General features: G+C 42.2%; 3 protein-coding genes across 5 annotated transcripts in view; all 3 read right to left on the reverse strand.

Annotated features, from left to right (window-relative positions):
* Positions 1-351: 351 nt before the first annotated feature.
* On the reverse strand, positions 352-9,987 carry arl8ba (ADP-ribosylation factor-like 8Ba). The gene is made up of 7 exons (XM_079509958.1): positions 9,773-9,987; positions 5,859-5,939; positions 5,121-5,194; positions 2,826-2,919; positions 2,610-2,677; positions 1,897-1,967; positions 352-1,268 (listed from the first exon to the last, which is right to left on the reverse strand). Exons 1-7 carry the CDS (start codon positions 9,893-9,895, stop codon positions 1,219-1,221), a joined length of 561 nt encoding a protein of 186 aa, XP_079366084.1. The 5' UTR covers positions 9,896-9,987; the 3' UTR covers positions 352-1,218.
* A 1,481-nt stretch (positions 9,988-11,468) lies between these two features.
* LOC306929142 (tumor necrosis factor receptor superfamily member 9-like) lies at positions 11,469-15,913 on the reverse strand. The gene is made up of 7 exons (XM_079509560.1): positions 15,779-15,913; positions 15,351-15,473; positions 13,353-13,490; positions 12,282-12,369; positions 12,059-12,129; positions 11,823-11,954; positions 11,469-11,683 (listed from the first exon to the last, which is right to left on the reverse strand). Exons 1-7 carry the CDS (start codon positions 15,909-15,911, stop codon positions 11,526-11,528), a joined length of 843 nt encoding a protein of 280 aa, XP_079365686.1. The 5' UTR covers positions 15,912-15,913; the 3' UTR covers positions 11,469-11,525.
* Positions 15,914-18,440: 2,527 nt separating this feature from the next.
* Positions 18,441-25,198, reverse strand: part of LOC306930135 (semaphorin-3F-like) — an 82,056-nt gene continuing 75,298 nt past the window's right edge. For all 3 annotated transcript variants that reach the window (XM_079510885.1, XM_079510884.1, XM_079510886.1), the window contains 4 exons: positions 24,320-24,477; positions 23,418-23,485; positions 22,540-22,673; positions 18,441-21,795 (listed from right to left, as the gene is read on the reverse strand). In XM_079510885.1, the coding sequence (XP_079367011.1) occupies positions 21,340-21,795; positions 22,540-22,673; positions 23,418-23,485; positions 24,320-24,477 (816 nt within the window). In that variant the 3' untranslated portion in view covers positions 18,441-21,339. The remainder of the gene's footprint in view (positions 21,796-22,539; positions 22,674-23,417; positions 23,486-24,319; positions 24,478-25,198) is intronic.

The raw sequence follows: 25,198 nt of genomic DNA on the forward strand, positions 1-25,198 counted from the left end.
GCTGTGTTGCTTGCATGATATGAGCTTATGGTATCCTTGCTGCCTTTCCTTGTTAATCTTTAGGGGCTCGGTGAGTTTGACTCTGTTCCACAGATAAATATCATGAAACTTCGGCTATTTTCATAATGTTTGCCTCTCTCTTACGTAATATTTGACCATTTGGCATTAAAAAGGTCTTAAGTCTTTAATACCCTGTATATTTGCATGTTGGTATGTTTACAGTTTAACAGAGAAAACAATGTTGTACATTATGCAAAACATTTAGGGCCTCCTAGAGGTCCCGGCCCACAGGTTGAGAATCACTGCACTAGACTAGACTAGACCACTGATTACAAAGAACAGTACACTGTCTAAATTAAAAAGCATGCCATTTTATTTCTTGAATATATTTGAGTGCTTTGCTCCGGTAGGCACACCTTACATGCTGCTTTGCGTCCGAGGTGAGAGATATTGCACAAGGCACTTTGAATCCTGCCACGCTCTCAGCTCAAGGGCAGCACAAAACCACAGCATTCCAACATACTGACCCACTACAGCTTTATCCTTCTATACATTCAAACTTTAAATAGAATCATTATCTTCATACAAGCATATCTCCCATCAGTAAAAAGTTCACCAACTTGATATTTGTATATACCTGCTTAATTCATGACAATTTCATTGCTGTCTTTTCTAAAATAACAAATGTCCTTAGGAGAAACACTTTGATTTGGCAGAAGGTTGACAGCCATCATCAAACGGATACAATCTCATAGAAGGACAAGTCCAAAACAGGGAATATCAACATGTCCACTTCAACTTTCCCCTGGCATGTGTGAAAAACATTTCACGTGACTTAAAGAGGCCAGTTTGACTAAGCCATCCATCCTTTAAGTGACGTTGGACACTAGTTACAATCTGCTGGGGTTGCCTATCAATTGGGTAATGCCGGCATAGTAAAAAGGTACATTTAATATTCAAGTCTTCCTCCTCCACAGGGCTGGAGCAGAGGCTTTAGCAAGAGGTATAATGCCGATTCTGTGACTCCCTAAATTTGGTTTCAGGTGTGACGTGTTTTTGTAGTGCATCGTTTGGGTTACGGGGTGAGACGATAGAAAGGGGGCAACATGAACGGTGCAGTGTGTGAGCTGGAGAGACAACTGTACATCATCACAGAGTGAGGAGGGTGTGACATGAAGGTAACATGGCAGATGCAGCTGAGGAACACCTCTTGCTCTTTCAGCTTCTCCGTGATTTCGAGTGCTGGATGAGCCACTGAAGTGTGATATCTGGAATGAAAGAGGAAGGTGTGCCGAGTTAGGCCATTGGTTCTAAAACAGATTGTTCACCTATTTTTTCTAAAACGCATATTTTCACCCAGTGTCAATTATCCTCTATGTAATCCTGGGCGATACACTTCCTCTGCCAACCTGGGGGGGGGGCAGCGGACTGACCTCATGCTTCCTTCTATGCATGAGGAGTCCAAGCTGCTTCTTTTTTTTTTCACCTGACAGGAGAGAGTTTCCCCAGCTGGACGTAGCGCGTGGAAGGAACACGTTATTCCGACCAGTTCCTTTCACCTCCATTAGGTGCCCCGGCTGGCCAGGGGGAGGTAGTTTAGAGACCAGGATTACTGCATGTTTTTTGTGAGGGTACCTATCCTAGGGGACACGGGGAGAACATGCAAACTCCACACAGAAAGGCCCTTTTGCCAGCCCCGCCTCGGGTACAAGCACAGCTTTTAAGATAGATTCAGACTTAGTTCTGTTCACATCTTGCACACCAAGAATAGCCACTGTAACACATTGTGAGCTTGGAGATCTGCTATTTTTGATGCAGGAAACCCACTTACTAAGCATAAACCAGGCTTTGCAGTGTTCTTTTATGTCTTGGCATGTCACATCACCACCAACTCACCTATGTTGTCTTTCTCTTTGCAGGAAATAGAGTAGCAGCAGATCTCCCTGTCTTGAATAGCTGCCAGGTTCCTTTACAAGCAAGTAAAAGGGATACATTAACAAATAAATATGAGTATTCATTTTATTATTAAAGATTTGTTTTTGGCTTTTTGCCTTTATTGATAGTTACAAGTGAAGATAGACAGGAAAGAGGGAGAGATAAGGGGAGAGACATGCAGCAAAGGTCGTCATGAGCGGGACTCGAACACGCAACACGCTGTCAGGCCAGAGCCTATATGTGGCATGCGCCTGGACCACTATACAGGCCCGAAAATTAAGGCCCAGCACGCTCCATATGGCCAGTACAGAATTCATTCCATATGTTGATCTGACCCCCCCATGCCAAAGTGCCAGTGCTCGCCCAGCAGTCTGCTGTCACCTAGGCGGCTTTGTGCTTCTCAGGCATCTTACTGGTATGACTCAACGGAATCTTTTAATGTGGTATGACAGTTTGCAAATAAAAACATTATAAGGATCTAGTGTGAACTTTTTATCTACACCAGGGATGGCATGACATTTTGCTGTATATGTTTCTATATAAAGCCATTACATTAAAATGTTGCATTGTCGCCTGGGAAAACATTAAAACAATGCACAACTAATTAGTCACAAAGTCCACAACAGACTACAGCATAGGTCTTGCAGACATGCAGTCAAATATTTCATACTCACATTTTTTCAATGAGCTGTTTCTCGTCTAAAGCGCTTGGGAGATCCCTTTTATTACCAAGTACCAAAACCTGAAAGTGCAGAACAATTTTAACCTCTAGGACACCAGGATTTCTAATGAAATAAAATGCTTCAAGGAATGGCTAGTTCTCACAAATAAATAGCACTTTTTACCATGAATAGTAGGAATTAAGAAGCTTATTTATGGGGGTTACTTACAGGAATTCCTTGCAACTGAGGTTTTTCTAATAAATTATGAAGCTCATTTCTTGACGCCTCCACCTTTTCTCGGTCCGCTGCATCAACCATGTATCTAAAAATGCGCAAAATTACAACAATTATAGATCTGGCACAGTCAGTTTTACCCTTTTCTTTTAATGATGATTTCCTGTTTTTCATAGAAAAGTGTAATTAAAATTGTATATGTCTTTAACTTCTTAGTGGTTTTCATGGTTTCGTCCTCAAAGTAGCAGCTTTTGTATTGACTTGTGCTTTCGTTTGAAATGTAGCCATTCTACATACTGTGAAATACAAATTTCAATCAATCACTTCCAAGGGTCAGTGGTGTCCCTATTTTAACACATTTAGACCAGAGGACGTGTCTGTGTTGCCTTATAGCTTTTAACCACTTTAACCAATATTTTAACTTTATCTGTTGAAATTTGAAAAATAGCAGATCTACAAGCTCATAGCCGAGCTTGTAGATCTATCTACCGGACATGAAATAGTTTGAGAACCATCGATATAGAATCATACATTTTTAAATGAGGTCTTAAAGCTAAAGGGTTAAGCATATCATTATAAAAAAATCTGTAGCTTATAGATCAGCAATTTTCTCTATGCGACAAGATACAATTAAGTAGGTCTGCACAATTAATAACATTTTCTACTTCCCGCAATTCAATATTTTTGTTAACAGGTTCCGTCCATCCGACGTGTCCACACGTCCTAGGGAATCCAACCGACGGGTTGCAATGACGTGTGTACACGTCCTAGCGCATCTTCAATGATATCAGGCGAGAGAATAATATTCAGACAAACATGCTCTGTGCTGTCCGTGTTTTATGGCCGCCTCAATGCTTTTCCAATGGAAGTCACGTGGTTTGACCAAACAGTTGTGTGTGATAGGGGGAGGGGGGCAATCAAACAAGTGTTTGGTCAAACCACGTGACTTCCATTGGAAAAGCATTGGGGCGGCCGTGAAACACAGGCAGAGCACAGCACAGTTGTTCTTTATGTGTGTACGAAGCCTTAGGCCACCGTACGCGTCGCTCTTCGTTCATATTAGCGTCCCGTTCACTTAGCTGTTAGCGCGGCAGAAAGAATGCATCGTCTCTCCTAATCCAGGGCGCTCTCCGTGGTTTTGATCTGATGGATATACTACGCTTTGGAATATTTAGCGGGGGGGGGGGGGGGGTTCAGAGTAAAAGCGGCCATGTTTTCCCGGTGTTCCAGTTTGTCTTCAGACCCTGTTAACTTCAGACCGCGTCAACTGTCGCCGTAGAGACGACAGACGTTGTTCACAGCGACAGAATGCGTAGCTGTCCGCGTCAATGCCTTTTATTTTATCACAATGTCAAAACATACCGATGTGACCGATTTTTATCTGGATAAAGAATCGTCAGGCAGACGGACACTCACATTGCGTTGTGTGGACCTTAGACACGTTTTGTTGTTGAGAATGAGACAGGAAGACAACCCCTTCTTCCTGTGACTGTCTAACAACACATCATTAGCTTTTAATAAATTCGCCATTGGAGTATGAATGATTAAACATATGTCACGTACATTAACTATGCAGCCTATGTAATGCGTCAAAGTAAACGCATCGATGAATGAATAAATAGGTAAAGTTATAAACAAACTGTCTAACGGTTCTAACCTATCATGCACGTCATATTTACTATTTCTAAGTAGCCATACAGGATAACATGATGAATAATAGATGATGATGATGATCTTGGCGAGAGATTAGATAAAATAAATCTGTACTAAACAGCAGTGTTGTAAAACAGTGTGGTGAATGAGGTCTCAGGTTAACCCAGTGACCATGTCTGTTTCGTGTTTTAATGGCTGGTTTTATATTGTGATTTGATTATGGTTACAAAACGTTGTGAATAGAATGGCGCATGAGACTATAATAATGTAAAAATCTGTCACATCGGTATGTTTTGACATTGTGAAAAAATAAAAGGCATTGCACGCGGACAGCTACGCATTCTGTCGCTGTGAACAACATCTGTCGTCTCTACGGTGACAGTTGACGCGGTCTGAAGTTAACAGGGTCTGAAGACAAACTGGAACACCGGCACCCCAGAGCTCCTATTTTGAAGGAATCCCGGGACTGATTGTGTTAATAATAACCGTGTATCAATATTGATCAAAATTATAATCTGGGCCAAAATTGTGCAGCCCTATGATTAAGTATTAAAATAGTGCTTAGGTGGTTTATGTTCTGCTCAGGTCACAATACATCCTTATAGAAATCTAATGAGGCCAAAATGAAATACTCACACAATTGCATTAACTCCTCGACAGTAGCGTTCCCACATGCTCCGGAATCTTGGTTGCCCTCCTATATCCCAGATCTAATGAGTTAAAAGCACAATGTCAGAAGTGATGTGTGATACGAAAGTATAAGCAGGAATGAAAGGGAAGGTGTACATGAAGAGACCAGCTAATGCCATGTTGTATGGTTTAGAGACTGTCACACTAAGAGACCAGCTAATGCTATGTTGTATGGTTTAGAGACTGTCACACTAAGAGACCAGCTAATGCTATGTTGTATGGTTTAGAGACTGTCACACTGAGGAAAAGACAGGAAGCAAAGCTGGAGGTAGCAGAGACTAAAATGTTGAGGTTCTCTCTTGAGTAACAAAGATGGATAGGATAATTGAAATAAAGGTTATGATAATGAACGAGTACAACCGAGGGACAGTGCAGGTTAGATGTTTTGGAGATAAAATAAGAGGCCAGACTAAGAGGGTTTGTACATTTACAGTGGAAGTGTACTGTATATCATACTCGTAGTTGGTCCTCACATTGGTCACGGAGACGTCCAACCCTCTGCACCCAGATTGATTTCTTTTGAAATGTTTTTTCGGTATTTCTCTTTGCTCTCTCTCTCTCATTTTGCTGGGGACCCCCTGGAACCGCCTCAAGGACCCGTAGGGTTCCCTGCACCTCACATTGAGAGCCATTGGTCTAGTGAACAACATGAGGTAACGGCTGGATAAATGTTCAAATATCTACCTTGATGGTGACGTTTCCTTTAGTGACCTTCCTCATATTGAATCCGACTGTGGGGATCATGTCTTCACTGAACTGCCCAGACTGAAAAAAAGAGAACAATAAATTAGAAATGCACCTTTTCTGATGCAGTTGTAAGCGTTTTGCTTGCAGAACCATCTTTTTATTATGGGCTATGCATTTCAAAACATTTGAGCAGGTATATACACAGAATGCAATGAGAATCAAATGTGTTCTTAAATGTAGCAATACAATGTATTATACTTGTACTACTATACCATTACTACTATATTTTCCTTTACTATTCAGATAATATAAATAGAGATCCCAGAGGACAAGCTGAGCATTGCAATATATACTGTACTAGTTGACTGATTACAAATTGACTCTTAACAAGATATGAAGGATTTATATGTTGTACCGTTTAAAACATTATTAGGATTATTAAGATAGTTCAGAATAGGAATATTTATTTTAATTCTAAATCAATTGCCTCCTATAATAATAATTCAGTGAATTGAATGGTACAAACACTCTTGAATTCTAATTTTCTTAATGACAGAATCACCGATTTGGCAATTCTACACATGCCTTCTAAAACCAAACAGTTTTCTGAAAAACTGTAGATGATCACACACACACACACACACACACACACACACACACACACACACACACACACACACACACACACACACACACACACACACACACACACACACACACACACACACACACACACACACACACACACACACACACACACACACACACACACACACACACACACACACACACACACACACACACACACACACACACACACACACACACACACACACACACACACACACACACACACACACACACACAGTATTAATTAAAAAATAAAATCTCGGTTATATGATTAATCAAAAAAGTCAGATAGAATAATCACAAAGAAAACTAGAAAAAGTGCCCTTCTGGGCACAGGTCTCCACCAGGAGGATAGGATTGTGTGTGATGTTTAGCAAAATGTTTAGGAGTAATATAAACATGTGTGTGTGTGTGTGTGTGTGTGTGTGTGTGTGTGTGTGTGTGTGTGTGTGTGTCGCGACTTGGCCTGTTGTAGCGCCACCATGAGGCTGATTTGAAAACTGTGAAGTGGCATTTCTTCCTCAGCCTAGTAGTGGGAATAGGCATGCACAGTTTCACCGCAATCGGACGCTGCGTTGCGGAGTTGTGGCAATTTGTACTAAACGGGTACAAAACGGGCTACTCCTGAAAACTTTAGAAGCCAATCGTAGGCAATCAGGATGGATAATTATGAGAAATCAAACAAATCACATGATCACATGACTATGGAGAGCATGTGTACCGATTTGCGTGAAATTTGCGTGAAGGAGTAATATTAGAAAATGTGTTTTACATATGTCGGCCTCCTGGTGGCGCTATAAAGCGCAGATGTGAAAAATTCCAGGCAAAGGTTTTTCCTTGGCCTCTAGGGAGTGTGCATACATGGTTTTACACAGATCGGTGCAGTTATAGGTAAAACACAAATCGGCCAGTTATAGCGCCACCATGATGCTGAGTTGAAAATATTCAAGTGGCATTTCTTCCTCGACCTAGTGGGAATGTGCGTGCAAAATTTCACGGAAATCACACCATGTGTTCATGATTTGCAGCATTTTGTTTGAAACGGAGCACTCCTGCGAACTTTGGAAGCCAATCTTAGCCAATCAGGATGGAGTCTGAAAAATCTGAAAGACCTGTTTCGTTGAATGGCTCTAGAGAGACTGTGTACCAATTTGCGTAATGTTTGGACAAAATCTGTAGGTGTACTGTCAAAACATTTGTTTTGCACAAAGCGGCCTCCTGGTGGCGCTATAACAGGCCAATGTGAAAACTTTGGGGCAGAGGTTCAGCTCTGGCATTCAGGGAGTGTGTGTGCGCAGAGTATGGCTGCGATCAAGCCAACGGTGCCAGAGATTAGCTGTTCACAGACGGACGGACGGACACACGGACGGACGGACGGACAGACACACGGACGGACGGAAGGAGTGCAAAACATACTCTCTCCCCATGCCTTCGGCCTGGTGGAGACAATAATGGATAGTTGCAGCTTTAGAATGTTCCTTCTTGTATCCATGGTGATGAACCCAAACAGGATGAACTGACTAGTACGTACGTATGGCATGTCTGGGCTGGCATACACTTTTTAAAGCACATGACCTGCCTGTAGTCAGCTGACAAAGCTAAGTGGAAGTTAGTGCACAAGTCTCATGACTGTGTAGGTGACAGGAAGAACCGCCCCCACATCCAACACAAACAATTTCACTCTCGCAAAATATACACAGTATAGGCCAAAACCTACGTCACTAAATCACCTACACTACAGCCTCCACGCATGCAAATATCGCAACGACAGATTGGGTCATAAGAGACAATCCCTTGATGAACTAGGATAGCTTTTCATGATAGTATATTCTATAAGGCCAACTTTTATCCTATCTATGCATCCCAATCGCATCCAATTAACTGTATCCTTGCAAACAGGCAAGCCATTGCTAATAGTAGTCCGAACTGGGTGATTAGCTTTTGAAAATAGACCCGCCAGCAAAGAACCTGGGTTTTCTCAGAATACGACTTAGAAATCCCTGTTAAAATATGAAAAAGAAAAAGCATTTGTGCAAGAAAGGTGGTTGTTAAATGAATGTATTCAAAAGCAGGGGGTGTTTTCCACCCTCAACCACAGGAAGACCATACGTCAATGTGCTGCATAGTAAATCATACCACTTTATTAGGTTTAATAGCTGTATATGTATTTTACAGTGAGTCTCAATCTTGACATCAGCACACTAATGACAACAGAGGGAGTCATCATCACTGCTACTGCTAACTGCACCATCTGATTTTGTCTGTGTCATAGCCTGTGAACTCAAGTGTAGTGTAACACCGTCTTGTACCACATTTTACACTGAAATAGGCGTGTGCTCAACCCAGTGATGTATATGCTTAAAGTTGAATGATAGCACAGTGTTTGCTTTCAGCATACACTGATGAGCTGAAATAACTATGATTACATATTGTACAGGGAGCTGAGAAGATAGATAGGACAGAGATGCTAAATATGGGCTTCTGGTGAGTGACTTACCACGCAACATAACAGGAGACGAGGAAACAAGTCTGGTCACTTTACAAGTTTGAAAATGCCCCACATGGCTGCTATATAGCCTCTTACTACCAACCCTAGCGTCCCTATTCTGGGGCAAACATTTGATGAAAATGGCAAGCTTATAGATTGGCCATTTGATGTAGAGGGAAAATGGTGGTCTAGTATAGAGCGCTGGGGTATCCCAGTCAAAAACGTTTACATAGTGGTTAAAGTCACCAAAAAATGTTTCCTTAAGAATGAAAGATTATGAAGATTGCTGAAAGTGATATAAATTCTGTATTGGAATGGACAAAAGTTCTTAAGAGCCCAGGTCAGTAACTAACAATGTAAGACTAACAATGTTTGATGGCCCTCCTCCTCTCTATGTATGAAAGTGGTATACTTGCATTAAAACTAAATCCGAGTTACTGTACCATGTGGGGCTTTAAATGGTGGCCAAAACAGGTGGCCCACTCGATAAGCAATGAGCAGGCAAATGTGTGTACACTGACCTGCTGCTGGCTGGCAGGCTAGCATTAGCATTAAAAGCTAGTTAATAACAATAGATACATCAACACTAGTTAAGAGGTTTAGCAATTGAGATAACTAAGTCGGTGAACTTGTCAATAACATAAACCTGCTGATTTCTTTAAAGAACTTCATATTATGCACCGTTGGAGCAAGGAAACGCCAATGTAGCACTGGGCTGACGTGATCCCACAGTCCCACACAATGATGAGTAGCATTAGCATAGCTAGCGCCGGTGCTAGCATGATGGACTTACAGCAATCACGTTAACAAACGTTGTTTTCCCAGAGTACTGGAGTCCGACCAGCGTCAGCTCCATCTCCTCCTTCCAGAAGAGAGTCTTGAACCAGTCCAGAAGCCGGTTTATGAGGGCCAGCATGGTGATGTTGATGGTCACACACTCAACTCAACGCTGTGTCTGCTGTGCTGTGTGACTTGTTGTTGTGAGGGGAAGTGCTTTGCGGCCAGCTGTCATATGACTATGACCAACAGACAAAATTGTGTCCGCCAGCGCCCCGTCCGGAACATCACATATATGCTTCCATAAACTTGTATTTGTGGAAGGTAATTAAAAAAAACTATTAACTATCTTTTCATAAAACCCTGCCTCACCCATCTATTATAAGCTTGTAATATTTATTGCAGCAGACACTACAGTATTGTCGCAGCTATGGTATAGCGGTAGGCTATGCCTATTGTAAAATCAATACAAGTCAAAATAGCAAATTAGACCAACTGCATTTTCATTAGCATATAATAGTTAATTAGAAGTTTGAAAAACTGTTTCTGAAAGTAATGCATTAAATAGTAATTACTAGTGACAATACAAGTATGTAATAACATTATTTATAGCTTCATTAATTTGATTATAATGTTACATATAGGTAATGTGTTAACCTCAAACAGGCTTATGTTTATAAAAAAACTTTATTTGTATAGCACTTTTTAAAACAAAGTGACAAAGTACTTTAGAACAATATAACATACTAGTGAAAATAGTCAGGATAAAAACAAACATAATCAAACACAAGAGCATGAAGAATTTTGGAAAAAGAGGAACAAACGTTTCCGTCTTGTAAAAGGCGGCAGTGACTACTCATAGGGCATTGGTACATCTAAAGGAATGTCTGCGGTCTCCGAGGCTATATGGCAAGGCTATGTATGAATTTAGAAGTAGTCTTGTCTTGTGGAATTTGTTAAAAATCTGGCAGATGGCATTACAATAACCCAGTCATCACAAACTTAATAACATGTCAAGGTCCGCTGAAAATAAGTGATTGGAGTTCTTATTGTAACATTGGAGGACAGATTCCCAAGATAATAGTAGGCTATTATGAGCATATAATGTCCATCGTACCTGTTCACAATCTGACCTACTGGCCTACAGTATTCCAGTCAACCAGAATGTGTATGTCATTGTGGTGTTGGTGATGTAGATGTTTAATTTAAAGGTATATTCAGTGATTTCACTTAATTCAAATATCAGTTCTTTTTTGGTTTTGTTGTGATAATCCTCCCTACTATAGAGAGTGTGCTGACCTCCCTGTCCCCAGTTAACCACTGGGGTAAAAAAGAAAACGTAGGTTTCGTTTTTGGCTAGGTGGCCAGCCTTCATCCAATCAGGATAGAGAGGGGCCTCCCGCCAATCATGATCGAGCGGGGGCAGGCCTTGGTGTGCGTGCTGTTGGCCTGTCCCCCCACTGTAGTGCGCGCATGTGCACATGCAGCACATCTTGTTACCGGGGCATACCGGGGGTTTTCCAAATCACTGAATGCTCCTTTAAGCAATCACCTGAGCCCAAATCCAAACGAATTAGACTCTGAGCTGGGTGTGACGTACCCAGTCATCTATCATCCCACACACACTCAGACGAGAGCCTCTGTCATGACAGCAATTCCATCTGCTTTGGCTTGGCATCTACTTGTCTTGACTGCTTCCCTGAATGGCAGAGGAAGCCAAGCCACAGAGATGGTTGGTGGCAACAACTTGGTACAGTCAATTTCACCATTTAGCAAACTGTGATGTGTTTCAGGGACAGAGCTGCACTGTCATCATCACTGGATTCGGCCTGGTGGATGGACTGTCCTCCGCTCTCCTCCTTTGACAAGGAACATTCATGTGACCCTGCAGGTGACATCATAACTCTGTTGGCAGCATGGCATTTCTCTGAGATGGAAAGAAAACATCATGTTCAATTTTAACTAAATATTCTTTACTCTATGTGAGATGTGAGCCCTGTACGTGATAATGATGCAAATATCTTCAAGTACATGCATGATTAGTCAACATATTCAGGTATGCTTACTGTCTTTGCGCTTCCTATTGATGTTCTTGATGTAGGCATGGATCAGGAAGATAAGGAAGGTGATGGCAATTGTAAAAAAGCCTACTGTAAGAACCACCTTGGTGGGATCTCTGGTGGGGTCACCTGCTTTCACTGAAAATAGAAATGACTACACTCAAATGTAATTCAAATGAAAGCATTATTTACTTGAATAACTTTAATTAAATACTTTATTGTATTGTTAAATATCTTCATACCAAAAATATGACAAATTGCATTGTGGGTTTTGTTCCCTGCAAATTCTATCATCATGCCAATTTCACTGCACCTGTTGATCAGAGGAAGAAATGATTTATATGAATTGATTGAATGATTGATTGATTGATTGATTGATTGATTGGTTGATTGATTGATTGATTGATTAGGATTGCAAAACAACATCAAATTGGCTCATAAGATTATTGGAATAGTGGTTCTTACTGTGTCAATGTCTTGCATTTGCCATCATTTGTGTCAGAATATGTATTATCTGGGCATGGTTCACACGTATATCTATAATCAATTTGTCCTGCAAAAAAGCAAATGGTTTCTGGTTAATGTCCATCTTACAATAAATGCACAGTTTTATCATCTGTAATTCGGGTATCTCGAGAACCATGGGAGTGCAGTGCCCAGCTTCGAGTCAGGATAGGCCGTTGTCCAGAACCGGCCTCTGGCCGTGGCCCAAATGAGCCAAATGATTGCCATGGCAACCCAACGGGTACTCTGACAATGGGTATAATGGGTATTGCGTAACAGGGGGGGCATGCATTCCCCAATGGCATCGTTCGAACTTGCATCGTTTCTGAGTAGGCCGGTGCCCAACGAGCATTGTTCTAGAACCTGAAATGGGCCAAAGAGGCTAAAGTCCAGGGACAGAGATGTGTTTGCGTCTGTCTGTCTGTCCGTCTGTCTGTTTTTTGTGTTTGTGGGTCTGTCTGTTTGGTGCTAATCTCGGAAAAAAAAGACAGTTGACCACAAATTTTAATAAGAAAAGCAATTTCACTTATAGACCCTTAAGGGTAGCCACAACTGCGACAACTGAAACATGATTTTTGTCTTACAACTACACATGATCTTATAAGATCACTTTTTGAGTGGTGCTAATCACTCCAAGGAACTGCTTTGTGTGTCGGTCTGTCTGAGCATGGAATGTTTAGGTCTGTCTATTTGAGCATGGAATGTCTGTTTGTACCATGACCTATTGACCTCCAGCTGCTGCTGGTTGACTCACACACACACTTCAGACGGATCTGATTTTTAGAAATACAAATAGCTGAACTGTATATCTTAGAAATGCTATTTCACCCACAGCTTCCTTGGGTCCTGACAGCTGCTCACCCACACCCCTGTATGCCACCCAGCCTGGCAGAGATATGCGCGGAGCATATCTTTCTAGTTGAACCTTGATGTGATGCAAGACACACTTTTTTCTGAACGGACATTAAAGTATCATATCTTCAAATCATGTCTTAAAATGAATGTACGGTAAACAAATATAACCATTCTTACCATGTCTCTTCAGTTGTTCTCCCTTACTGCATTGTTGTTGCAGACAATTTGAACAGACATCGTTGGAACACAGGAAGCCTGGACGACATTTGCATGCTGCGTTCGTGGTTGGTGTACAGTCTGAGTTCCCTTCATAGTCTGAGAGAGATAAGAAATCAACCACACATGTTCCATTGTCCGGAAATATTTTATGTACTTCGGTTATTCATTCAACCTTTATGCATTTTCTTGGAAATACATCAACGGCAGCAGCCCTCATTTATTTTTCAGTGATGATTCAATGTAATAATATTGAAAATAAGAACAACAGGGTAAAACAAGTTTCTGTCACCACTGAGAGTTAGTTTAACTCTGAGAGAGTTCAAATAGATGGTGGAAATAGATACAGGCCTATTTTAGTTCCAAAAGTCTATGAAAACTTTAGGTCAAAAGACATTTGTATTATTATATAATATAATACAATAATTTTCATTTGAAGGACACCCAAATTGATACAGTACATTTGGCCCTGCCTGGACCCCATTTGAAGATATTTGGTGCCAAAAATGAAAATATAGCCAATCTGCAACACGATCGTGATGCCTTGCGAACTTGTAGATTGGCAATTTTTTTAGGTAACCAGAGCGCTCGCACCAAAACACACTCGCCTCCATTCTTTTCACGGAACACTCGCCCTACTTGGTGTGGGACACTCACCCCCAGCGGGGGACCGCTCGCCCCACTTGGCGCAGAGCGCTAGCTCCCAGCGGGGGACCGCTCGCCCCACTTGGCGAAGAACGCTCGCCCCAGTGAGGTGAAAACAGACTACAGCCCCTAATTGTCTAAAGCGACTGGAGCCACGAGACGCACTGCAGAGCAAGCCGTGAGGCGAGCGAGTCGCCGTGCCTAAAATGACTGGTGCATATCTTTGGTCCGATGTACTAACAGTCCAACACGCAATACTCCAACACCCTACCCCAAACTAACCCTAACTCCAACACCCTACCCCAAACTAACCCTAACCGCATGCGGAAGCCACAGGTGAGTCTTAACCGGCCACGTATGTCGGAGCCACGGGTGAGTCTTAACCGGCCACGTATGTCGGAGCCACGGGTGAGTCTTAACCGGCCACGTATGTCGGAGCCACGGGTGAGTCTTGACCGGCCACGTATGTCGGAGCCACGGGTGAGTCTTAACCGGCCACGTATGTCGGAGCCACGGGTGAGTCTTAACCGGCAACGTATGTCGGAGCCACGGGTGAGTCTTAACCGGCCACGTATGTCGGAGCCACGGGTGAGTCTTAACCGGCCACGTATGTCGGACTATTGGTACGTCGGACTAATGTATGCCCCCCGTCCGCTCTGAGGAGCGTTGTGTGTTGCAAGGTTACTCCCTGGCGGAATGGAGGGTAACCGGAATGCTCGCCTTAAAACACGCCTGCTCTCATTTCTTCCACCGACCTCACGCCGGGAATGAGAATAAGGTTAGAAATAAGTTTAGGGTTAGGCATAGTTTTTCGGGTTAAGTTTAGGAATGTTTTGGCACCGTTTTACTGAGATTAAGGTTAGGAATAAGATTAGGTTTAACCGTTTAGGTTAGGTTACTGGCGTTATGTTTAGGAATAGGCTACCAGGCAGAGCAGTTACCCCGGCTGTACGCCCAAGGCAATTGTGTTTTGAGGCGAGCATTCTGGTAACCGAATCAGGCGACTGGGCGCGGGCCACACCTACACTCGTCTCACACACACATGCACGGAAGCCAGGAAACTTGGGAAGCGAGAATAAACAATCACCACAAAGGTCACACATTTTGCAGAAATGCCTCTGAAAAACTGAATTATTGTTAGACTGCAGTGTCACCAGACTCACCACCACAATAAAAAACATTTTACTTGCTTTACATTGTTTTCGTAATTGTAGTTTTTACATCAAACATTGTAGTCATGTAAGTCAGTATTTTCTTATTTGGCACATAGCCTTCTCCTTAAGGCTATATGGACCAGAGCTAGTATTTTCTTACCATGTTCGCATGTTGAGCACTGGACACAAGGGTTGGGGGTATATCCTTTAGAGTAGTAACCCTTCTCACAGGGAACACAGACTCTTTTCTGAGAGTCCGAGCAGATCTCCTTCATGTATTCACCTTCAAAAATGATATGCACTACATTAAGTACTATAATAATAAAATAAAATTAAATAAAATTAAATAAAATTAAAATAAAATGTGTGTGTGTGTGTGTGTGTGTGTGTGTGTGTGTGTGTGTGTGTGTGTGTGTGTGTGTGTGTGTGTGTGTGTGTGTGTGTGTGTGTGTGTGTGTGTGTGTGTGTACTCAGAAACAGTTATTCACATAGATAAGGATATATAAGGATTATACATTTCATGATTTCAAACTAAAACAACCTTGTCGAAGCCTTACTGGCTGAAAAGCAATTATTATGAAATCTTACCTGGTAGACAGAGATCACAGCATCGCCCAGAATTATTCTCAACCTGTTTGTTATTGCAGTTTGCAGCAAAACTAATAACAACTATACTGAATATCCATACAACTCCCAGGTGAAGATTCAAACACGCCATCATGATCAGTATGATCAGTGCAAAGATCACTCAATCTTGTTCCACAGACTTTTATGATACCTCTCTGCTGACGTAGGACCATGTGCCATTGTGGTTAACCAGCAAAGCAGCCAGTGACGGCTCGTCTATACTATCAAATGTCACAGTCTCGGGTATAAAGTCATGTGTATAAACCCACGCACCATCTTACGTCATCTGACTGCTACAACTTCGAAACTAACCCCCCCACCACCTACACTCACACTTCTGCAACAAGCTCTAACATGCTTGGAGAAAGGAACACAGATTAAGTGTTTATTTGGATGGAGCTCACATTGAACAAGTTAAGGAGGCCAGATTGCTGGGAATTACAATAGATGAAAGACTTTCTTGGGCCACTCACATTAATACATAGTAAAAAAAGAAATGAGCAGAAGTATTTCAATCATAAGAAGGAGTGCCTACTTTTTAACTAACTCAATCACGAAGCAATTTATACAATCACTTATCTTGTCAAAACTTTATTGCCCAGTAATCTGGTCGAATGCATCTAAACAAGAACTAAATAAAATCCAGTTTACCCAAAATTGAGCTGCGAGACTATAGCTCTACATTGTTCATTTAGGACCGGCATTGAAATAAAGCATTACGAATTGTCATGAAGGAGAGTTGATGAGACTAGCTTGTAGTTTGATTCTGTTTAAAAAAAAAAAACATCATACATCATGCACATAAAACTGCCTATCTGCCATCTCAGCTGTTAAAGTGATGCCGATGACACACAACTTTTTCTATCCTTCCCCCCCTCTGCCACTCAGGTGGAAGAGCGCATCACTGCATGCCTGGCTGACATCTCACAGTGGATGTCTTCCAACCACCTCAAGCTGAACCCAGACAAGATTGAGCTTCTCTTCTTCCCAATCCCAGCTAAGTCTTGCCCTATGCGGGAGCTATTTCCGACGGGGAAGACAACGCCCTGGTAACGTCAGCATCATTTTTGTCTCCCCTTTGAATCTTCTGGACCCTTGTGTGTGATGTTTGGCAAAATGTTTAGGAGTAATAAAAACATGATTTTTTGCAACAATTTTCTTCATTTTGTTGAGGAAATGCAGAGCCAGATCAGTCATAGCATCTCTGAGGATAGAATTCTGGATGAGCAGGACATTGCAGCCTGCCTTCATCTGGTGGTTGTATAACAGGGCAACAAAAATAAACAATGTGAAAAGGGTGCCATTTCTTCATACAATTTGATGGCAATGGATGATTTGAGGCATTTTGTGCCAAAAATGTTGGTGGCGCTATAACAGGCCAATGTGAAAAGGGTGGGATATATTCCTCAGCCTAGTAGGAAAGTGCGTGAAAGATTTCACGTAAATTGCACGTTGTGTTCATGATTTGAGGCTTTTTGTTCTAAACGGGCCAAACTTTGAAAGCCAATTATAGCCAATTAGGATGGAATATGAAATATCGGACAAATCCGTCTTGAGCACATGACTAGAGATACTGTGTAACGATTTGCGCGATTTTTGGACACAATCTGGATGAGTAATATCAAAAAATGTGTTTTCCAAAAGTTGGCCTCCTGGTGGCGCTATAAAAGGCAGATGTGAAAAATGCAGGTCAAAGGTTGGTCTTGGCCTCGAGGGAGTGTGCATGCAACGGTTCACGCAGATTGGTGCAGTTATAGGTAAAAAATGTGAAAAGCTGCCTGACAGGCACTATAACAGGCCATTCTGGAAAATGTGGGGCAGAGGTTCATCGCATCCAGGGAGTGTGTGTGCAAAGTTTGGCATCGACCGGGTTAACGGTGCCGGAGATTAGCTGGTAACGGACGGATGGACAGACACACGGACGGAGTGCAAAACATACTTGCCTTCGGCCTGGTGGAGACAACAATAAACAATAGTTGCAGAAAGGTCATGGCTGGGGCTTTTCATAGCCATACTGAAAAATACAGAATTTCCCTATAGTGCACATACTTCTGTGGTGTGGTTATTCACACCCACAGCTTTCACTTTTGCAGTTGTGCTGTCACTTAACCTTCAATAAGCTGGAGGATGGCTAGGGCTCATCTGAGGACGACCTAGAGAGAAGCTAATGTGATTAGCATGTTCCAATAGAAAAATCACACATGTGTGAACTGAAAGTGACCAAGTTCATAGCTTAAAAATAAGGAAATTCAGGACACACTGAATACAGATATGTGTAGGTTATGTGTAAAGTGCATGTTATTTGTTATATTACATGTCAGCAACTTGTCTAAGGTATAGCGTCATAAAACTGGCATACCTTTAGGATGTAGTACTATGCCATAGTACTTAATAATAATTTATAATAATAGTACGTAATAATCCCTATGTAATAATCCCTATACACCAGTTTCTGCCATCAGTGACTCTGATGACATCACTGAAACTCACCTTAGTGTGTCATCAGGTGAGATATTTAGTACCTACAAAAAACTGATTTCAGCAGGAACTGCCCAAACAAGGCAAGGTGTGTTATATTGTCATATTGACATCAAAGGTAAACAAACTAGGACATTTGTTATTATAAAATATAGAGCTTTAATTTATTAGTCAGCAACATCAACAAGGAAGGAAAGATAGTAATTTATACAAGTCATTACAATAACACCAACTGTGCATTATATCATACATGACCTTACCTCAATGACCCATAGCAGTTTGCAAAACACAGAAAAATTAAATAGATGCATGTCTGAGATTTGCAAATCTATGCACTTTTCATAAACAGAAGGGAGAGAGCGAGAGTCCACAATTGAAAAGTGTCCTCTGTATTTTATGTTCCACCATAAGGGCATGAGTACATCTTTCTTGCACTGATAATATTCCCATATTCCCACAACAAGAAAGACATCCACTGACAACATAGCATTTTGGACAAATATCATATACTGTACATATAATAGAAATGCCATGCACACAAGGAAAAGCCACCGTCTGAAGATGTTGGTATATATTTCTCTTCAGGATTGGTGGTGATCATCTTAAGCCTGATTTATGTCACGGCGACAAAGTGGCCTGCGACAAAAAATACAAACACATTTTCAACTGAGAAAATTGTCCAACGCATCAACATTTTTCACTTGAAAACACGTTCTTTTTTTGTCAAGCGACCACATCACACGGCACTCTGTTGCTGAAGCATAAATAAAGCTTTAGTGGTTGTGAATATATACAATTTTAACAATATGGAGGTTGTACAAAGAGCTTTTGTTTCTTATTCTACATTAAGTTAGTGGCACATGTAAAGATTTGTGCAATGTAAGATGGCAGGGCACCATCACCTGCTCAGATGAACTGACCAGAGAACAGAATTTAGATAACCAGTAAGTAGAGTACCTTTCAGAACTGCAATTAGCACAATTGTTGGCAGTAATGATCTACTCAAGGTGTAGACCAATTTACCTGGTACAGCTTGAAACATGATCTGCCAATTGACAAACCTACTAAAAAACTAAACTGATATTTAGCATGGAATTGGCTGGAATGAAAACTCAAAGAAAGTTTGGGGTGAGCTTGAGAGCTAAAATAAATCCATTGAGCAGACAAAATGCTCTCCTTTACATAAAGCCACATACAGTATACATTTTATTTCTGATAAAGTACTTATCAGAAATGAGTACTCAGAACTTAGTACTCAGCGTAAATTACCAATTTGGCAAACAGAAGGTGCTTTGTCTCAAATTTTTCCCAAACTCACATACTGTATAGCTGCCTGCTGGAGATTCTTGTCTCAAATGAGAAAAGAAAAGGCAATGTTATTTTCAATTTTAGTATCGATAAAATGATAAAATAAATAGCTCATCACCATGATCACGTTTGTAAGGATACAACATTGAGATGTAATATTCACACAAACAAAACAAACACCTGACATCAAATTATTTTTGGAAGAAATGGGTCATGCACAGGAAAGTCCTCAGTGTTGCGTTAACTCAGAGCATGTAATTAGAAATGGTCTGCAAGGGTCCATTTGGTTACTTTTGTACAAGCTCTGAGAGAAATGAACACTGCCTATTTTACTGTGTAGTGTAAATATTATACACAAACTGCATTTGACTTTTTAATTGATCGCATGTGCCAAGGAGGTTGCTGGAGGACTGGATTAATTTAGGACATCACTCAACAAAAAGAGCTGCGTCCTGAAGGTGAAGTATGTCACACTGTCACGAAGGGCCTTTCGTTCTCACGTGATCGCGTGGTCATCGTGAGATCTTTTCAAAAGCTGCAATCGGTGGGCATTTCGTTTCTCTTTCATCGTTCAATGAAAATGCCCTTTTCACATTGGCTGTGCCTTTTGCAGTAGAAAGAATTGTCCATCATCGTACAGCGACTTCTTCTGTGAGCAGGAGTTTAGGGACGTTCTGGAATATCACTCCACCAGTACCTGACTTCCATCACAAGGACTAAATACTGCCAGCAGTCAAATGATCTAACATGGGAGACATTTTCACTACGCCTCTGTCTGAATGTCTCTGCATCGATCGATCAGTCCTTGTCACTCCCCACGTAACCACCTTTCAGAGCCTCTTTGCTGTTTCTCAAAAAAAGGACAAAACATAAAGATATCTTCCATATAATAACACACTGTACTAAACAATAACACAACAATAGAATTATTATAATAACGACAATATTTGCACAAATTTACCTATTCACAGAAAAAAAAACATGTCTTCTAGTTAAGTACAAAGAAATACTATTTACAACCTAGAATAAATACTGTGTACTTTCACAGACAGTTACATAGGACCTGGTTGTTGTTGGCGGCTGTTGATTTTGTTGTCCATCATAATAATTCAACGTTCCTGTCATTTGACAAAGTCTTTCCCCTTTTTTGAGTTTGGAGTGTTTGTGCGGAGAGGAATCAGCATTTAGGAAGTGGACATGAAAGGAACAGAACCCAGGAATAGCAGAAGGCTTTACGCCAAATTCACACCAGCAGTGCTAAATGGGTGTGTAGTAGTACAACTTAAACTCACAAAGGAGACGTGGAGCTTCATGGGTAGTCCACACCTATTTCAAACCAAAGCACGTCTGGTTGGCTGCTGTTCATTTTCCCTGCACATCGGCAGCGGCAAAGTTGACATTTTCTCTACTTTGTCACACCACTCTTTGCTGGCTACACCTTCTGTCGCAGCGGGGTAAGTGGTTGTCGTTTCTCACCATAGACAATGCATTCGCGGCTTTCTCAGCAAACAGAAGTGGAATACCGGTGTGAATTTGGCATTACGTACTGTGTGTGTGTGTGTGTGTGTGTGTGTGTGTGTGTGTGTGTGTGTGTGTGTGTGTGTGTGTGTGTGTGTGTGTGTGTGTGTGTGTGTGTGTGTGTGTGTGTGTGTGTGTGCGTGCGTGCGTGCGTGTGGGTGTGCGTGTTTGTTTGTGTGTGTGTGTGCGTGAGTGTGTGTGTATACATGTCAAACTCCTCATGTCTCAGCCGGAGACACCGTTGTCTCATCATGATGCCGGCGGTTCCGGGGCTTCTTCTGTTCCTTTAGTTCTTTCAGGCCCTTGGCCTTATTGGGCCCCGCCAACATCGTGTCCCCCTGAAGACCGCCGGCGTCCGCCAGCTGCCAGTAGTCCTGGCAGTACTGGTTGATCAGCCCCATCTCCGGCTGGCTCAGGATGGTCAGCAGGTCCTTGTACTGGCCGGCGCTGGGCGTCCAGGCGCTGGCTGCGAGCGGGGGAAGGGCCGGACTTCCCGTCTCCACCAGCACGTTGTTGACGGTGCGGCTGGAAAGCACCATTAGCTGCAGCTTGACCAGCGTGTGTTTGAAGTTCTTCTCCGTGGAGGTGCACTGGTACACGCCGCTGTCTGAGGACTGCAGCGAGCGGATCAGGAGGCCCTGCTCCGTCTTCTGGATGCGGCCCTCTGAACGGATCTGTTAGGGACAGGATGAGAGAGTCAGAGGTCATTCAACTGCACTATTACACGGCTTGGTTGAATGCTTGATTGGTCAATGAGGTCAATCGCTGAATTCAGTCGGGTGTTATTTCTAGATAATGACCGATGGATTCAATAACAGACCGCTGTATAGTCAGAGCACCTGGCTGCGCTGCTTGAATTTTATGCCGTATCCAGCATGACAACCATGTAAACAAACACACAATGACATTTACAAATGTTGCTCTCAAGAATGTTTTTGAAAACATATGATACGTAGCTTGCGGAGTTAGTTATTATATATTATAATATATCCTCTATGCAAACAAGGTTTTTGTCATAGCTCAGTGGCAGAAATGTCTGTGAACCGAGTTTGAATTATGGGTAGGATCTAGAAGTTGTCGATTGCAGCTTAAACTTAACTCTGAGAATGTACAAATCGAACCAAAACCCAAGAGGGTCCTGGAGGGTCCAATTGTATACTCTCAGAGTTACAAAATTGGGAGTCCATTTGGTTACATACTGGTTATACTGGTATATTATACATTTAGAGTCCAAACTATTCATATAGTTGATGCCTCAGTCATACAGGTAGATGCCATTTATTCGCTTTCACTTTATCGCTGCATATTATTCATGTTCTGTGTGAATGTACTCATGACACGACAAGTAAAATGAAATGAACACTGAGGATTTCACTGTGATGGATTACTGCATTAGAGTGACAATGATATCTGCTCACCTCCTTCCTCCGGTCGCTGTTCTCTCTCTGCAGGTGCCACTTCAGAGACACGTGGGGCGAGCGGGCCTGACACTCCAGGAAGGTGGTACTGCCCTCCACCCCGTACTGCACCGCCTCCAGAGTGTTCTTATTGGCTGTGAATATGTGGCAGGGTTATTGTCTTCAACCAACACTTGGCTTTTAGACCAAAACCAAAACAAACAAAAACATGCAATACACGCGTACAGAAACATCCACCTGATATAGGCCTCAGGCCTCACTCACACTGTTGCAACATGCATACAACATTTGTCTTGTGTCTTGTCCGTGTTTAATGGCCGCCCCAATGCATTTCCAATGGAAGTCACATGGTTTGACAAAACATTTTTGTTTGATGGCTGTGTTGTGCCCCCCTCCCCCGCATCAAACAAAAATGTTTTGTCAAACCATGTGACTTCCATTGGAAATGCATTGGGGCGGCCATTAAACACGGACAAAACAAGACAAATGTTGTATGCAAGTTGCAACAGTATGAGGCCTCAGTCACACTATTGAGACGGCTGTCTTGTCCGTGTCTTGTCCGTGTTTAATGGCCGCCCCAATGCATTTCCAATGGAAGTCACATGGTTTGACAAAACATTTTTGTTTGATGGGGGGGAGGGGGGCACAACACAGCCATCAAACAAAAATGTTTTGTCAAACCATGTGACTTCCATTGGAAATGCATTGGGGCGGCCATTAAACACGGACAAGACACAAGACAAATGTTGTATGCATGTTGCAACAGTGTGAGTGAGGCCTTACGACACAATTCTATTGTTATGATTTTGTTTGTTTAACTGCAGAACCTTGTTCCTGCGGTCTTTGGGTATTTGGCACAAAGTGATGTTGTCTCTCACCGTTGGAGTTATAACCACGACACTGCCGGATCGGGTTGCCATACTTTACATCCTGCCGGCGGCTTCGCCTAGAGGGGTCAGATCAACATTCCAAAACAACAAGCTCAATTATAATGTGTTCCAAAAATAGAATGTGACTTGAAATAAGATATGCTTATAAGGAATTCAGTATTTCATTACATAGGTGTTTGTTTAAAGGGCCACTTCACCCCTTTTACAACCAGATCTCATTTTAATGATGTTGGGGAGGACAGAATATGTGTTTTCAGATATTTTAGTATTTCAAAATGTCTGTGATGTCATGGACACTGGTCTCACTTCCTTCCTGGACTACATGTTGTCTCAGTAAGACAGCCCTCCCCTTATCCACAAGGTTGGGTGAGTGCAGCAAAGCATTATGGTAATTGTAGTAATCCAGCAGTGAGACCAGTGTCCATGACATCACAGACACTTTGAAATACTAAAATATCTAAAAACACGTATTACCCACATAAAAACCCAAGGAAAGTGTTTCTTGTCTCCCAAACATCATACAAATAAGATCTGGTTGCAAAATGGGTGAAGTGGCCCTACAACTTCCAAACATTGTTCATTTTCTTGCATTACTTTAACGTATTATACTCAGTCATTGAGAATTGATATATATATCAACGGTAGTTTTAGCATAAAGAAATACTACCTTTTTGCCTTTGTATATTTATATTATTGCAAGGGGAGATTAAATATAAAAAGAAATATAAATATAAAGAAATATAAATATTATACTACATCAGCATGAGGGAATCGAAACTGAATCGTATTGTGATACCAAAAGATTGACACCCCTATAGTGTGTATGTGTGTGTGTGTGTGTGTGTGTGTGTGTGTGTGTGTGTGTGTGTCTTTACTATGTTGGTACTCACCTCTTCTGTGAAGCAGAGTATCGGGAGCAGGACTTTCCATCCCAGGCACAGTACGGGTCTCTGGCCAGACAGCAGTCAGCGCAGACCTCCCCGTACACGTCACAGCGATGAAGAGCCAGGTGGGTCACACCCAACACAGAGCCCACGTATAGTTGTTGCTGGGAGGCGAAAGAACACAGTCAGACCACAGAGAACTGATTTGAGGGGTCAAAGAACTCAAGTTTTCAATCGTTGAGATTATATCGGTTTTTATGTGAGATAATGAATGGAATGGAATGGAACTCTCTTTACAGTATCTCACCGGGCGCCAGTTTCACCTTTTTGACGCCTATTTTCGTATGTACCTCGGCGCCGATGACGCCTTATCCCGCCTTTTTTAATAACAATTGATTATAAGCAGCTGCGTCAATGTAACACTCCCATTTAGATCCGGTGAAAGGATCCGGTACAAGCCGGAAATGAAAAACCGCTGGCGTATGCTTGCTAGCGTCTCCAAATCTGAGGCCATGGTTCTCAGCAGGAAACCGGTGGATTGTGCAGTCCGGGTAGGGAATGAGGCATTACCCCAGGTGAAGGAGTTCAAGTATCTCGGGGTCTTGTTCACGAGTGAGGGGAGGACGGAGAAGGAGATCAGCCGGAGAATCGGAGCGGCAGGGGCGGTATTGCAGTCGCTGTATCGCACTGTTGTGACGAAAAGAGAGTTGAGCCAGAAGGCAAAGCTCTCTGTCTACCGAGCAATCTTCGTTCCTACTCTCACCTATGGTCATGAAGTGTGGGTCATGACCGAAAGAATAAGGTCGCGAATACAAGCGGCCGAAATGAGTTTTCTTCGACGGGTGGCTGGCATCTCCCTTAGAGATAGAGTGAGAAGTTCAGTCA

Source organism: Electrona antarctica (assembly GCF_951216825.1).
Source record: "Electrona antarctica genome assembly, chromosome: 9".
In the NCBI taxonomy this organism is placed as follows: Eukaryota; Metazoa; Chordata; class Actinopteri; order Myctophiformes; family Myctophidae; genus Electrona; species Electrona antarctica.

What these genes read in the sequence shown, in the direction of transcription:
- arl8ba (XM_079509958.1), bottom strand. Translation starts at nt 9,895, where the DNA reads ATGCTGGCCCTCATAAACCGGCTTCTGGACTGGTTCAAGACTCTCTTC. An exon ending in CTCAGTTGCAAGGAATTCCT is followed by an intron (nt 2,678 to 2,825) that starts GTAAGTAACCCC and finishes CTGCACTTTCAG; the next exon opens with GTTTTGGTACTTGGTAATAA. An exon ending in AAACAGCTCATTGAAAAAAT is followed by an intron (nt 1,968 to 2,609) that starts GTGAGTATGAAA and finishes TTGCTTGTAAAG; the next exon opens with GAACCTGGCAGCTATTCAAG.
- LOC306929142 (XM_079509560.1), bottom strand. Translation starts at nt 15,911, where the DNA reads ATGATGGCGTGTTTGAATCTTCACCTGGGAGTTGTATGGATATTCAGT. An exon ending in CTGTGATCTCTGTCTACCAG is followed by an intron (nt 15,474 to 15,778) that starts GTAAGATTTCAT and finishes TCATTTTTGAAG; the next exon opens with GTGAATACATGAAGGAGATC. An exon ending in AAATGCAAGACATTGACACA is followed by an intron (nt 12,130 to 12,281) that starts GTAAGAACCACT and finishes TCTGATCAACAG; the next exon opens with GTGCAGTGAAATTGGCATGA.